The 14334-nt window shown below is 40.3% G+C and overlaps 1 protein-coding gene across 2 annotated transcripts in view; it reads right to left on the reverse strand.

Annotated features, from left to right (window-relative positions):
• The window catches only part of LOC124784850 (tight junction protein ZO-1), a 484431-nt gene that overhangs the window by 232859 nt on the left and 237238 nt on the right, over positions 1–14334 (reverse strand). For both annotated transcript variants that reach the window (XM_047254134.1, XM_047254133.1), the window contains exon 10: positions 9044–9216. In XM_047254134.1, the coding sequence (XP_047110090.1) occupies positions 9044–9216 (173 nt within the window). The remainder of the gene's footprint in view (positions 1–9043; positions 9217–14334) is intronic.

Raw genomic sequence — 14334 nt, forward strand, 5'->3', positions numbered from 1 at the left:
GACAACAGCTGGCCTCACTTGTGAGGTCCTAGAAAAGTTGGTGATTTGCAGCACCATTCTAAGATCTGATTGGAGCCCAGAACTCAGTGGAGGGTCTAAACCAGAAAGTCTGTTATTTTCATGATGAACTCGACTGTCGATTTCTTGATCTACACTACACAGCAGAGACTCATAAAGTTGCACACAATAAGGAGGACTGCAGTAGCTGATATTATTAATATATCCTTTATAACTGGTAAATTCCCTTCTGCAATTAAAAAATGAATAAAAAAGCCACTTTATAAAAGAGATTGTACATAAACTATAAGAGATAGATGAGTTTCCTGAACAAATGTAAAATTCTTGCCAATGCATGGAATGGTTTGAGAAAAAATATGTCTACCAATACAGCTGTGTATCATTCCCTAGAACTGGTTTTAATTACAGTAGACAATGATGAACAAAACTGCAGAATATTTTTAGATCTATCTCAGATATTTTGTCTCATTAACCATGACATATTGCTAGGAAAGCTGTATCAGTATGGTGTCCATGTAAAAGCGTATAACTGCTTTAAATCATATCTGTTTGACAGTTATAAAAGTGTTGAAATAACTCATAATAGCAGAAAATATTACTCAAGATACAAGAAAGTTAACTGTGGTGTACCTCAAGGTTTTGCGTTATGCTCCCTGTTTTTCTTGGTTTATATTGACTCACAAAACAACCTATCAAGCTCTGAATCAGTCCTTTTTGCAGCTGGTATAACCCTTTTTATCAAAGGACAGAGTGAAGCCAATTTACAAGAAAAAATAACTGCAACAACAAATGAGGCAGCAAAATGGTTCACACACAACTGTTTACTTACTTACTTACACACACACACACACACACACACACACACACACACACACACACACACAAGATGAATTTTAGGGACATAAGGAACAAAATAAAAAAGGACATGTAAGTAGAGACAGGGAACTGTGTAATAGAACAAACATCTTTCACAAAAATTTTAGGTGTATGACTGGCCGACGATTTAAGATGGGAAAACCAAGTTGAATTATTGAATAAAAGAGTTACTAAATACTGTTATAGATAAAGAAAACTTAAAGAATACTGCAATTTTAAAACAGTATTATGTGCCTACTACTTTTACATACATAGCCTTATAAGGTATGATATTATATTCTGGGGGAAATCCATTCAAATACTCATGGGTGTTGGCCACAGAGAGTCGTGTAGAGAACTCTTAATGAATTAAAAATTTTGACCCACCTTGGTTTATTCATTTACGAATTTATATGTTTTCTTAAGTCACATCAAGAATTCTCTACTCAACAAAATGAAATACATAACTGTGAAACAGAGTCATTCATTCAAAAGCTCTGTACCAAAATAGTGTGATGTATCTTCCAAAATTAATGTGCAATGCCTTGCCTAAATAAATCAAATACTGAAAAACTTACACAAACTGAAAAAAAGGATTAGAGAAACTATTGTTATGTAAAAGTGACTGAAGTGTTGATGAATTCCTTTGTCATCGAAACAGATAGGTTTTATCATTTGATTTATGCCTACAAACTATTGTTATTTAACCTATATGTATAAGGACGCTAACAAATTTGTGCAAATATGTGAAGTATAATTAAAAAATAATGTTATTGCTTTTAATTGTTAGAAATATAAATTGCTCTCTCTCTCTCTCTCTCTCTCTCTCTCTCTCTCTCTCTCTCTTTCTTTCTATATACAATTCCTGTATCATAATATAATAAAATGGATGATAATAAATTAAATTAAACTATACACCAGAGACACCCATTGGGCAGTCAGAGCATGTGTAACATGAACAGATTCTTTTAAGAGCAAATCTCCAACACCTCAGTAGGAATGCAAGTGTCAGATAAAGCAATTACTACAGCAAACCTGACAATATATGTGGGGATGAGAATCACACACTATTTGTTGTTAACTACCACATCATTTGTAGAAAAGTTCAAATGGCTCTGAGCACTATGGGACTTAACTTCTGAGGTCATCAGTCCCCTAGAACTTAGAACTACTTAAACCTAACCAACCTAAGGACATCACACACATCCATGCCCGAGGCAGGATTAGAACCTGCAACTGTAGCGGTCGCGCGGTTCCAGACTTTAGCGCCTAGAACCGCTCAGCCACCCCGGCCCGCACAGAAAAGTTCCAGAAACAAAAATGATGGTATTCTGGGAACTTATAGATAGCTGCAATACGGAGAGAGTAGGAAAAGTGTGACACTTGGAACATTTCGGAAAGATGAATTATCTTTCAAGCAGAAGCAGGTGGACAAGTAGACTCTATCATCCACTTCATACTGTACTACACTGTTGTCTAATAACCAAGAGAGCACCATACAGAGTATCTTCACAGATATGTGTGATTGGACTGATGAAATTATGCGTTATACTGGCTGGCAAATTTTGAACAGAAATGATAGTAATATCAGGCATGTCCTAAGGATCTCTGCTGTTGTCAATATATACAAATGATTTATCAGAGAGGGTCAAGAGCGTTATCAGATTGTTCACTGATGATTTTCACTTTTTTGGTGTAATGGCAATAATTCAATAAACTGCTCATAACAAAGAAAAAGAACCCAGTAGTATCCAGCCAAAAGGTTAGTGGTTAACACCGGAGGCCTGCCAGTTCAGCAATTTAAGGCATTACTAAAAAGCAGTAAGAAATATGACAAACAGAGAGAGTCTGTAATAAGCAAAATTAATGGGAAACTAAGGCTTGCTGGAAGAGACCCAGAAAAGTGTAGTGACCTTGTAAAGGAAATCACATATAAACACTAGTACAAAGATATAAAGTATTTCCCCAATCTTTAGAATCCTCGTTAACTATGAACAACAGCAGACATTAAACGAGTTCAGAAACCTGCTTCTAGGATGAGAACAGGTCAGTATAGCTCATATCAAAGCGTATCAGAAAAGCTAAGGGAACATAAATGGGAATTTTTGGAAGAAAGGCAATGATGTTGTGGCAAAATGTTGTTGGGTAAATTTAGAGAACTATTATTGAGAAAGGCTATGACGCTCTGGTATATTTTACACTGAGATGATGAGAATATGATATGAGAGATAATGTCTATAGAGGCATATAGACAGACATTACTCCATTGCCCAGCATGTGGTTGGGATGTAATACAAAATCATTAATACTGGTATAAGATATCTTATGCCACGCACTGTTAGTGGCTTGTGAATTATCTATCAATAGCTTAGTTTAAAGTATATTTTTGCTCCAGTCTTTGAGTGATTTCTTGGTTCAGTATATGAAACCTGCATATCACTGCAGCATGAATGCTTACCACAGATGTGTGAAACTTACACCAAGTAAAGGATTTAGAGGGAGGCTGTCTTCTCAATTACCATCAACACTGACTCTCTCTGCCCTACTCCTGGGATCACACCACAGCATTCCCTCTCACCAGTGGGAATATCACTGTGAGGAACTAAACACGTTCCATGACCTTGGAGATTTGCTCCTCAATTTGGTCCTATGGAACTAGATGCACAAAAATAAAATAAAAAGATAGTTCAATTTGACGATCAATAAAATAAATTAATGTGGTAATGGAAAGATGTGGTGAATTTTCCACTATAACAAATTTATATCGCCAAGTGACTCCATTTTCTTACACCTCATGCTGTCTGTCCCTCAAAAGTTAGCAAAGTTTTCAGTCTTGTTTATGTGCTTTTCAACAACTCACCATCTCTACTTACTATTCAGTGAATAAAATAACTTAGCAAAAGAGATAAATATATGAGAATTATAATATCTTATCAAAAGTATCCTGACAATTATTAGTGGATATTAACACAGTATGTGCACACACTTTTCCTTTACGATGGCTCATCCTCTGCTGCGGATAGTGTCAATGAGGTACATGAATGTCTACGGAGGAATGGCAGCCCACTGTTTCTCAAGAACCCAAACCGCAGAAGGTTGTCATGTCGGTGCTGTGGTCCGCATCTGAGCTGATGTCCAACTGAGCTGACGGCCTAATTCGTCCCAAAGGTGTTCCCTCGGTTCAGGTCAGGACTTTGGGCAGTCCATTTCAGGAATGGTGTTGTCCACAGATCATTGCTGCTTTATAATGGATGCACTGTCATGCTGATTCAACGACTGTCTGTGAACTTTTCTTCTTCTGTACACAGTACATAGCAGTGTAAAACATGTCCATATCCTTTCGCATTTAGCGTTTTCTGAAGCACAATAAGGAGATCACATCCCATCAGTGATAAACAACCTCATACCGTACTACCTCCATACTTCACTGTTACACTACATATGATCTCCAGGCACTCACCAAACCCAAACCCAAATCCAAACCCTTCCATTCGATTATCAAAGTGTAGAACATGATTCATTAAGCCAAATCACGCTTTACACTCACCTCAAACATCACTTAGTATAGACAACAGAAATGTATGGCTTACGAGGACCTGCTTAATAATTGTATCCCATTCTTTTTCACTTTCTACTCACTGTTATTGTGCTAACTGGGGTTTTGGTAGCACTTAGAATCTCATGATTGATTTCTTCTGCTGATTTCGTGCAATTTTTTACAACCACCTTCCACACTGCTTGTCAGTACACAAGGTCTGCCTGTCCTTGTTATAGCTGTGGTTGTTCCTTTATCACAAACAGTCAACTTGGGCAGCTTCAGAGGGGTCCAAAGTGTCTCCGGTGAAGCTGGTATTCAGGTGACATCCGACGACTAGACCACGTTCGAAGTCACCGAGCTCGCCCAACTGAACCGTTATCCTGTTACTGCTGCTCTACTGACAGAACAGTACCCCTCACTTCCTTTCATAGTGGCAGTTCTGCCTCTCATGACATCTAGTTTCCTCTCATTAAACCATTAAATGAACAATACTAGTGAGAAGACCATAAAATTGTACCACAGACATATGCATCTGGTGACTGGCGGCAAAAATTAGATGAGGCACAGGAGGGGGAGGGGGCAGGGGGGGAGGGGATTTTCACGTGAGACACAATTAGAAAAACTTTTGTTTTTCATCCAAAACAATGGTAACTTACATATTCAGACTACAGATATAATGATGACATATGTACATGTCTGATATTTTAAAATTTTATCACAAGTGGAAGCACAAAAATTTTGCATTGTTTGCCTTGAAAATGAATAAATGGCCAAAGGTGCAATAATGCATTTTATCAATAAATAATTTTAGTAATCAAAGCTGACACCAAAAAGTTTCACAAGACTGTAAACTGCGGCCAAGAAAAATTTTAAGCACTTGTCTTATCTTCAATTATATTGCTCAACAGCTTTTGGAAAGTTATACTCAAGAGAATTGTTGAAACAGCAACTGGAACGGTCGCGGGGTAGTAGTGATGGAAATGCAGCGGGACCCGCGGAGTGGCCCGCGAACGACAACACAACTGGAGAGGACGGACACGACCATTGGAGGACCTTACGACACAACAAGAACAGACAACAGAGTAATGAACCAAACAAGACAACCGCATCCACTGGAACAGTAACACGAAATTCAATACGCTGTCTGAGGCGATATGTCCTGAGACGCACGCGATGTTAGACTGCTGGCTGAGCGCGAGGCAGACGTTTAAGTATGCTATTGGGGGCGCCACTATTGGCCGCTGGGACCACGTGTTTCACTGTGGCACCCTCACAGTAAAAGCGGGCCAGGAGGTGCGATGGTGCAGAGACCTATATGGGTCTTTGACGTCCATGACGTCTGGCACGGATTCAAATTCTGCGGCGCGCGGTACCAGAAGAATATGATTTCTTTTGTTTTTCATAGAACACAACAATAAATATTAAATGTGCTGATTACCTCTCATTTCTGAGATAATGACATTTATATTATTTATCTTTCAAGAAATCAAACAATGGAAAATCTAGGATGGAATGTAACAATACCAGAGAGGGAAAGCTGCTACTCACCATATAACAGAGATGCTGAGTCATGATAGTCACAACAAAAAGATTCACACAATTAAAGCTTTCGGCCATCAAGGCCTTTGTCAGCAGTAGACACACATACACACACACACTCACACAAACGCAACTTGCACACACGTCTGCAGTCTCAGAGAGCTGAAACCACACTGCGAGCAGCAGCACCAGTGCACGATGGGAGAGGTGACTGGGTGGGGGTAAGGAGGAGGCAGAGACCCCCTCCCCCCTCTGCACTTTCTCTCCTACCCTCCATCTAAATTGCAACACTCCACTATCCGCCACTCCCACCATACTACCCCTCTCCCTCCCCGCCCCAGCCTCCAGCTCTCTGAGACTGCCGACGTGTGTGCAAGTTGCATTTGCGTGTGTGTGTGTGTGTGTGTGTGTGTGTGTGTGTGTGTGTGTGTGTGTGTCTACTGCTGACGAAGGCCTTAATGGCCAAAAGCTTTAATTGTGTGAATCTTTTTGTTGTGCCTATCGCACTCAGCATCTCCGTTATATGGTGAGTAGCAACTTTCCTTCTCTGGTATTGTATCTTTCAAGAAAATATGAAAACAAATGCTAATACTCCAAGAGCAACTGTTTTCTTCCTGTCTCTGGTACTAGGCTGCTAGGACATAAAAACGTCCAGCATCAATCACTCAACAGCATGCTGTTTCTCTTTATAACTTTATTCCATTGGTGAAATATGCTTCTGAAAGTGGTCACCATAATTTGGTGGGAAGAAATCCAGTGTGATAGCTCAAATCGTATTTTTAGCGGTATGTCACACTGTACCTGCTCATACAAGTGTACCAAATCATTCACGAGTCCTCTGAAATTTTCTGCTTTAAAATTTTGCTGAAAAGCATTGAAAAGACTGTTTAGAGATTGCCATTATATGTTTTTCCCTTACGTTTTAGGACTAATTGAATCTGGTAGTCTTTAAAAAGTTTTCTGATCTTACTATACATCTATCACCTTATACCTAAGGTACCTGACGAACTACATCCTCACCCATTAACTGCCATTTGTTGTATTGGACAATATACAAACAAACCTGGGCCACAGATATGGGTATCTGCATGGAACATTCCTAAGCTGACCTGTTTATAGTCCATTTGGAAGAACCCTTCCTAGACACCCAAGATCCCAAAACCCTCATCCTGTTCAGATTTATCGATGATATCCTCACGGATTGGACGTGAACCGAGACACCCTATCCTTATCCTACCACAGCCACAGCACCCTCTCCCTTATCTGCTTCATCTGTTCATACTCAGTGGAGTGTGCAATATTTCTGGAAACCGAAAACCACATTTCCAATGCTTCTGTAAATATTTCTACCTATACTGGGACCCCTAACCACAGAGAATACCTCGATTTCGATAGCTGCCATTGCTTCCCCTAGCAGGCTGGGTACACACAGATGATACATCTGTTGTGATGAACACTCCCTTCACCTACATGGTAAAGACCTTCTTGAAGCGTACACAGATCCCCACGAAATGGCTGGAAAAGACCACTTCCTCTGCCTCTTCCCCCCTCCCCCACCCCCAATTACCCAGTATCATCCTAGACTGAAACAAGCTAGCCACATTGTTTTCCAGAGCTGGAACAATCCTTGCCACTCTGCTATCAACTGAATTTGTGAAACACCCCAGTCTTAATCTGCACCCGCTTGCCACACGGGCCATACCCCTGTGGAAGGTCTGGGTGTGAGACCTGTCCTATTAACCCACTCAGTACACCCTATTCCAGTCCTGTCACATTCGTACTCTATCCCATCAGGAGCAAGACCACCCTCAAAAGTGGTCACACTGTGTAACAGCTCTGCCGTTAAATCTCACACAGATTTTCACACAGGCACAACGCCCAACCACCTGTGTGCACAAACTGGGCCCAAGAGCACACCTGACCACTGATGGCCAAAAACTCTTTCAAACACTTGGTCAACAGGAGTGGCTGCTTCAAAACTTTCCTCCCTCACCCAATACCAGCTTTTCCAAGCTATACAGATGGGAATCATCCTTAGTACACATCTTACAATCCTGCATTCCAACAGCCCTCAATCTAAACTAACCCGTGCTCCTGCCCCTCATCCACCCCCACCCCTACTCCTGTGTCCCATGCTCAGTTGACATGCACCTCTCTGCGACCTCCCTCCTCCCCTGCTCCATCGTGCAGTCCATGCTTCCACATCACTGTGCACCAACTCCCAGTGCCACACTACTATGACCTCTCCCTCCCACCACAGCCACCCTTCCATCCCCTCCCTGCCTCTTATCACTCGTCACAAACTTCATACAACACAACCCATCACCCCAGTTGAGCTGCAATGTGTGTGTGTGTGTGTGTGTGTGTGTGTGTGTGTGTGTGTGTGAAATAGCACATCATCTGAAAGCTTTGCAGTGTTTTCAATCTTATTTATATGCCTATGTGGGCATCCCATATTGATATTCCAAAACGATTGCCAAATTTGTTATACTCCATCTCGTTTTTGTCACATGTGCTTGAAACTTTCACCTATCCTTCAGTAGCTGCCTCATTCCAGTCAAGATTTCACCTTCTTTTGTTTTCTTCACTCCTAATACCATTTACTGAGAACTTAAGCACTGTTGTTGAATAAATATCCCTTTTTCTGTGTATGTATAATCTGCATTTTCTAATATGCTGGAAATGTTTTATTTTTGTACACATCTGTATCGTTAAAAAATATCTAAACCTCTAATCACCTCTCCGGTGAGTCTGTTTCTTCCAACCATTCTATTAATTTCACACTGTATATCACAAGTCTACTATAGTTTCCATTTAATGGTCTTTTAGAATCTGCACAAATGCTTTTTTTGTGATAAAACAATGATAAGATTTAGTAACTCATAGAACTGGCACTGGCAGATACTGTGTGAGGTGCTAAGCATATGCTTAAGTGAATTAAAGGAACACTCTCCGCTGGAATATTCTGCATCAGTGAAAGATTGTCATTAACCAGTTGTAAGGACTAGTATCTATGATAATTATGCACAAATTTCTACTGGATAAAATTCTACAGGGCTTCAGTATCATTTTATATCAGTACAGAATACTTACTCTTCCGAGAGATTTAGACCTACGATGACTGCCTCGACGCCTCCGGAAGAAACTACCTCTGCTCTCTGATGCGGTCAGTTCTTTCTTTGTAGCGTTAAACTGTGCTGTGGCAAGCTCTTCAGCCCGTGCCTTATTAGGTATTATACCTTTTTGTACTTCCTGATTGTTACGACCTAAAACAAGAAGTTGATGAAAAGACAGGTTCCACACAATCTCATGAAATGTTTAACAGATACGTAACAGAATAAATTAGAGGTGGTTAGTAGATCTATTAACTTGCCAGTAAGCCAGAGTTTCAGACTAGTGTACTCCCCCCGTTCATCTACAGTATTACTGTAGGAGCGACAAGCAGCTCAGAGACTTACCACAGCAGACTCCCATTTGAATAAAGCAGAGTTGGCTGACAGATGCAGAATTAGTGGCTAGCGTGCCCTCAACAGGTACGTCTGTGATTGTTACAGGATGTTACGATAAAACTGAGGAGGCACTCATCTGATACAGTAGTGGAACTGGACACACACAGTAAGTATTCAGATACATGTCAAGAGCCAAAAAGAGCAGCGTTTTTATGAGAACTTTGTTGTGTTTGTAATCGTGCAATATGTTGTGCTTAGTTAGATGCAAGCAGTCTGACTATATGACTCAGTGGGTATACGCTACACTTAAAATTCAAAAGCCTGGCATACAATCCCCAATCACGTAAGAATTTTTTCCCCCTGTTTCTTACACATCTTTCACCTCTGCAATTATTTATTAATGTGGATAATGCCAAGCTCCACAGCAGTACAGGTCCACACTGAACTGAAGGTGCCACTATCTGGAAGGGTCAGTCAGCCTGAAGATGGGAGGAAGGCAAAGGGATTCTGCTTCAGACCAGACTGTTCCTATAAAAGCACTGCGATGTTAAACCGACTTTCAAAATGAGGGCAACTATCTTATTTATCTCACATGAGAGATAAGATGTGTAGCAATTAACAATGTGTAATAATTATGAACAATTTCTCACCTACTTCCAAAGGCACAATTGTGGAGAGCTAAAATAAGCCACTTCCACATCTGGAGGTGTACATTAGTTTTAGAGTTATGCACAGCACGAAATGAACAAGCATAAAATGGAATACGAGATGTTCAAATTTAGAATTAATTGAGACAGTGAGTGCATCTTCGACTTTCATCCCTAAGATATCAGCAATCCTGATGCCAAGTAATGCTATGCATTTTGTTGACATAATGATTGTGAATCAAAGTGTAGAAGTAAGTTTAGTATCACCATGATTCCATAGAAATAAAATTTCATTGAGAAATCTTAATTCTATCAGTGGATAAATGATAGTGTTTTCTTCAGTACCTACAAACAAAAATAAATAAATAAAGAATGACTGAAAGAAAGGAAGGAAGGAAGAAGGGTGTGGGGGGGGGGGGGGGGATATTCCACAACCTGGCCAGAAGAAGGTCTTCACTTGAGAAGCTCTACTTGGTCAATCTAATAATTCTAAATTTCAATGGTATATTAGTGCTATGTCAAGAAGAAGATACGGAAATCACAGCATTCATAAAAACTTAATTGGCATATTGAGTCAACAAATATCATCTGATAACTTCAACTTCTCCAAAATGCAGTGACAAGCAGATACTGTAACCTACTTGTAGAGTTAAAATACATCAATACACTTTGGCAGATTCCACAGAAGACAATAAACAGTATTCTTCAACAAGCAGGTAGGGGTCTATCTTACTTTTACATCGTATCTATGCATATCTATCACATTTTCCAGTATAAGATTTTAAATTCAGCAGATGCCTACCTATCACATTTTTCCATATAAGATTTTAAATTCAGCAGACATATTGATGTGTATTTTAAAATTACCCTGGTGAACTGGATATTCAAAAAAGGTTTTGGGCTTGCTGTCGGTCATATTACAATGCATCGTATTTCAACTGGCAGCTGCCGGTCATATTCAGGTGAGTTCATCTGTTTCTTGTTGGTGCCACTATAACTATTTGTTAATAATTAAATTACTGAAGACTTTCATATTTGAACACTCAGTACCAACCTGAACATTAGAGTAGAACTTGTTACTCAATTTGATTTTTATTTGATCATGTAGTACTACATTGTGATCAGCAAAAGTATGTGGAGCAGAGGACATGTCAAGAACACAATATATTCAGTGTCACAAATTCAGTAATAGCTGCAATGTTGATTTTACTTGCTAAAACTATCATTAGTAACAGAATTTGAGCTTTATGACTGGTCCTTATTCCAAGTGTTATGAATGTGGATGCTTGAATTTCTTTCCACTATAACTTGTCTCTTGTGAGTGATATTACTGTATTTTAATGTACACAAAGGTGAAGGTTAAGATGCAAAGCATTTTGAAGATATTTCTGCAAAATTCAGGTAGTCTTTCTTCTTTATACAATTTCAACTACACTTCTTTTTGCAATTGGAAGGAGACACAGCATTGATCGTATTTTTTTGTTTTATTATCCGCAAAATCGATTTTCGGTCACTTAGTGACCATCCTCAGTGCTGTAATATACAATTAAAACTGGTAGGCACTGGTTTATGTGATCACTCTAAGCTTGTTGATACCAGTGCCTACCAATTTTAATTGTATATTACAGCACTCAGGATGGTCACTAAGTGACCGAAAATCGATTTTGCGGATAATAAAACAAAAAAAATACGACCAATGCTGGGTCTCCTTCCAATTGTATCCATTATCTGGTCGTGGTGCACAGAACACTCCATGGAGTCACCAATCAACACTTCTTTTTCCCAAAATGAACACTTTCACTGATGATCACACTGTTACTTTGTTTTCAAGTGCGGTTTAAAGATATTATGCTATACTTACAATGTTATGAGAAGGAATCAAGTGTGGTTTAAAGATATTATGGTACACTTACAAAATTATGAGAAGGAAAGTTGCCACTCACCATACAGCCAAGATGCTGAATCGCAGCAAGGCACAACAAAAAGAATATCACAGTTATAGCTTTCGGCCATTAAGGCCTTCGTCAACAATAGACACACACACACACACACACACACACACACACACACACACACACACACACACACACACACACGCTAATACAACTCACACAAATGAATGCAGTCTCAGGCAACTGAAACCACACACACATATTGATGTGAAAATGTACAAAAACAAATCATCCGTTGCCTTATCTTTCCAATCTTCCACCACCTCCCAAAGTCCCACCGTCCAGCCACAGAGGAGCATTTCCCTCGTAACTCAGTACCACCCAGGACTGGAGCAACTGAACTACATTCTCCACCACGATTTCAATTACCTCTTGTTGTACCCTGAAATGAAAAATGTCCTGCCCATTATCCTTTCCACCCCTCCCACAGTGGTATTCCCTGTCCATCAAACCTACACAATATACTTGTCCACCCTTACACAACCCCTGCTCCCAGTCCCTTACCTCATTGCTCATACCCCTGTAACAGACCTAGATGTAATAACTGTCCCATACATCCTCCCATCACCACCACTGACTGCAGTCAGGTCACTAACATAACCTATCCCATCACAGGCAGGGCTCCCTGTGAAACCTGTCATGTGGTCTACAAGCCAAGCTGCAACCACTGTGCTGCAGTCTATGTAGGCATGACAACCAACAACCTGTCTGTCCGCATGAATGGCCACTGACAAACTGTGGCCAGAAACAAGTGGACCACCCTGTCGCTGAATATGCTGCCAAACATGACATCCCTCATCTCAATGACTGCTTCACAGCCTGTGCCATATGGATCCTTCCCATCAACACCAGCTTTTCTGAATTGCGCAGGTGGCAGCTTTCCCTGCAACACAACCTACATTCCCGTAACCCTCCTGGCTTCAACCTTCATTAGTCACTGTCCTCATCCACGCAGCCCCTTCCCTGTTCCCATCCCAGCACTACACAGCTGTCATTACACGACCACACCCAAGGCATTAATGGCCAAAAAGTATAATTGTGAGAGTCTTTTTGTTGTGCCTATCTGAGGACTCAGCATCTCCGCTGTATGGTGAGTAGCAATTTTCCTTCTCATAATATTGTTGCATTCCAGCCTGGATTTTCCATAGTTTTATTATGGTATACTTACACAGAAACTGCTTGTCAATGTACTGCGGTAGTTTTTTCACACTGAATATGTGTGAGCTTAGTGTTAACATACTGTTGCCATTTCATCTCATTCTCCACAGTAATATATACAAATCTAAAGGATTCTGTTTCTTCCAGTTTTGTTTCATTCACAATTGTGTCCACACACTTGCACTTTTATTTGTTTCTACACACTAGCAAATCACATGCTGCTTCATGCATTGCAGGGGAAACAGCATCAAATGTTTTGGAAAGAATCACAGACACTGCAGCAGATACAACCTGCTTTTAATCTAATGACTGTACAGTATAATTTATTCTGTCACAAAGAAAACTGACTTGAGGAAACTACAGCACTACAAAGTGTTACAAGCCCTGGGCACTGCTTATTTCCAGAACACTGCTGACAGAAACATTTAAGAGTGAACAACTATTCCCACCTTTTTTAACTATTGCCTCCTCCCTTGAGGAGGAAACAGTGATAGGTTGAGAAAGGTTAGAAATGAGAGGCAGAGCTCAGAATGAGAGAGACCCACCTGCAGCAAGGACGAGGCAAGAACTGTACCAGACCAAGAGAAATGAGAACTGAAATGAACAGTACAACTACAAACTCAAAGCAAGATGGTGGAAAGGCAAAGAGATGGGGGAGAAGAGAAAAACTAGATGAAAAAGAATAAAGAAAAGAAATATGAAAAAATATAACAATAAAAAAACAATAATAGCAAAAGATACATTGCTACTCACCACACAGAGGAAGCAATGTATCGCAGACAGGTGCAATGAAAAAGAATGCTAGGAATATTTCTGATTTCGTGCATATTCATTCTTTAGAAGTTGATAACTGGGTCTGAGGGCCGACTGTGTGTGTGTCTAATGTGAACACTATCTGGGCAGGGGAACTGGGGGTGAGGAAGAGGTGGAGGTGGAGGGTGAGAGATATCAGGGTAGGGGTAGGGGAGGATTCTAGCACTGGAGTGTGCAGGAAAAGGGTAGGGCTACTAGATGCAGCATTGGGATGTTACGTTGGGCATGAGGGGGGTGGGACAAAGCAGTGAAGAGGATATAACTCATAGGTGCATTGGCAGGATAGGAGCTGTGTGTTTGCATCGTAATGGGAGCAGGGAAGGTGATACGCAGGTGCAGGACGGACTTGCGAAGGATGTATTATA

Source organism: Schistocerca piceifrons, chromosome 1 (assembly GCF_021461385.2).
Source record: "Schistocerca piceifrons isolate TAMUIC-IGC-003096 chromosome 1, iqSchPice1.1, whole genome shotgun sequence".
Taxonomy (NCBI): domain Eukaryota; kingdom Metazoa; phylum Arthropoda; class Insecta; order Orthoptera; family Acrididae; genus Schistocerca; species Schistocerca piceifrons.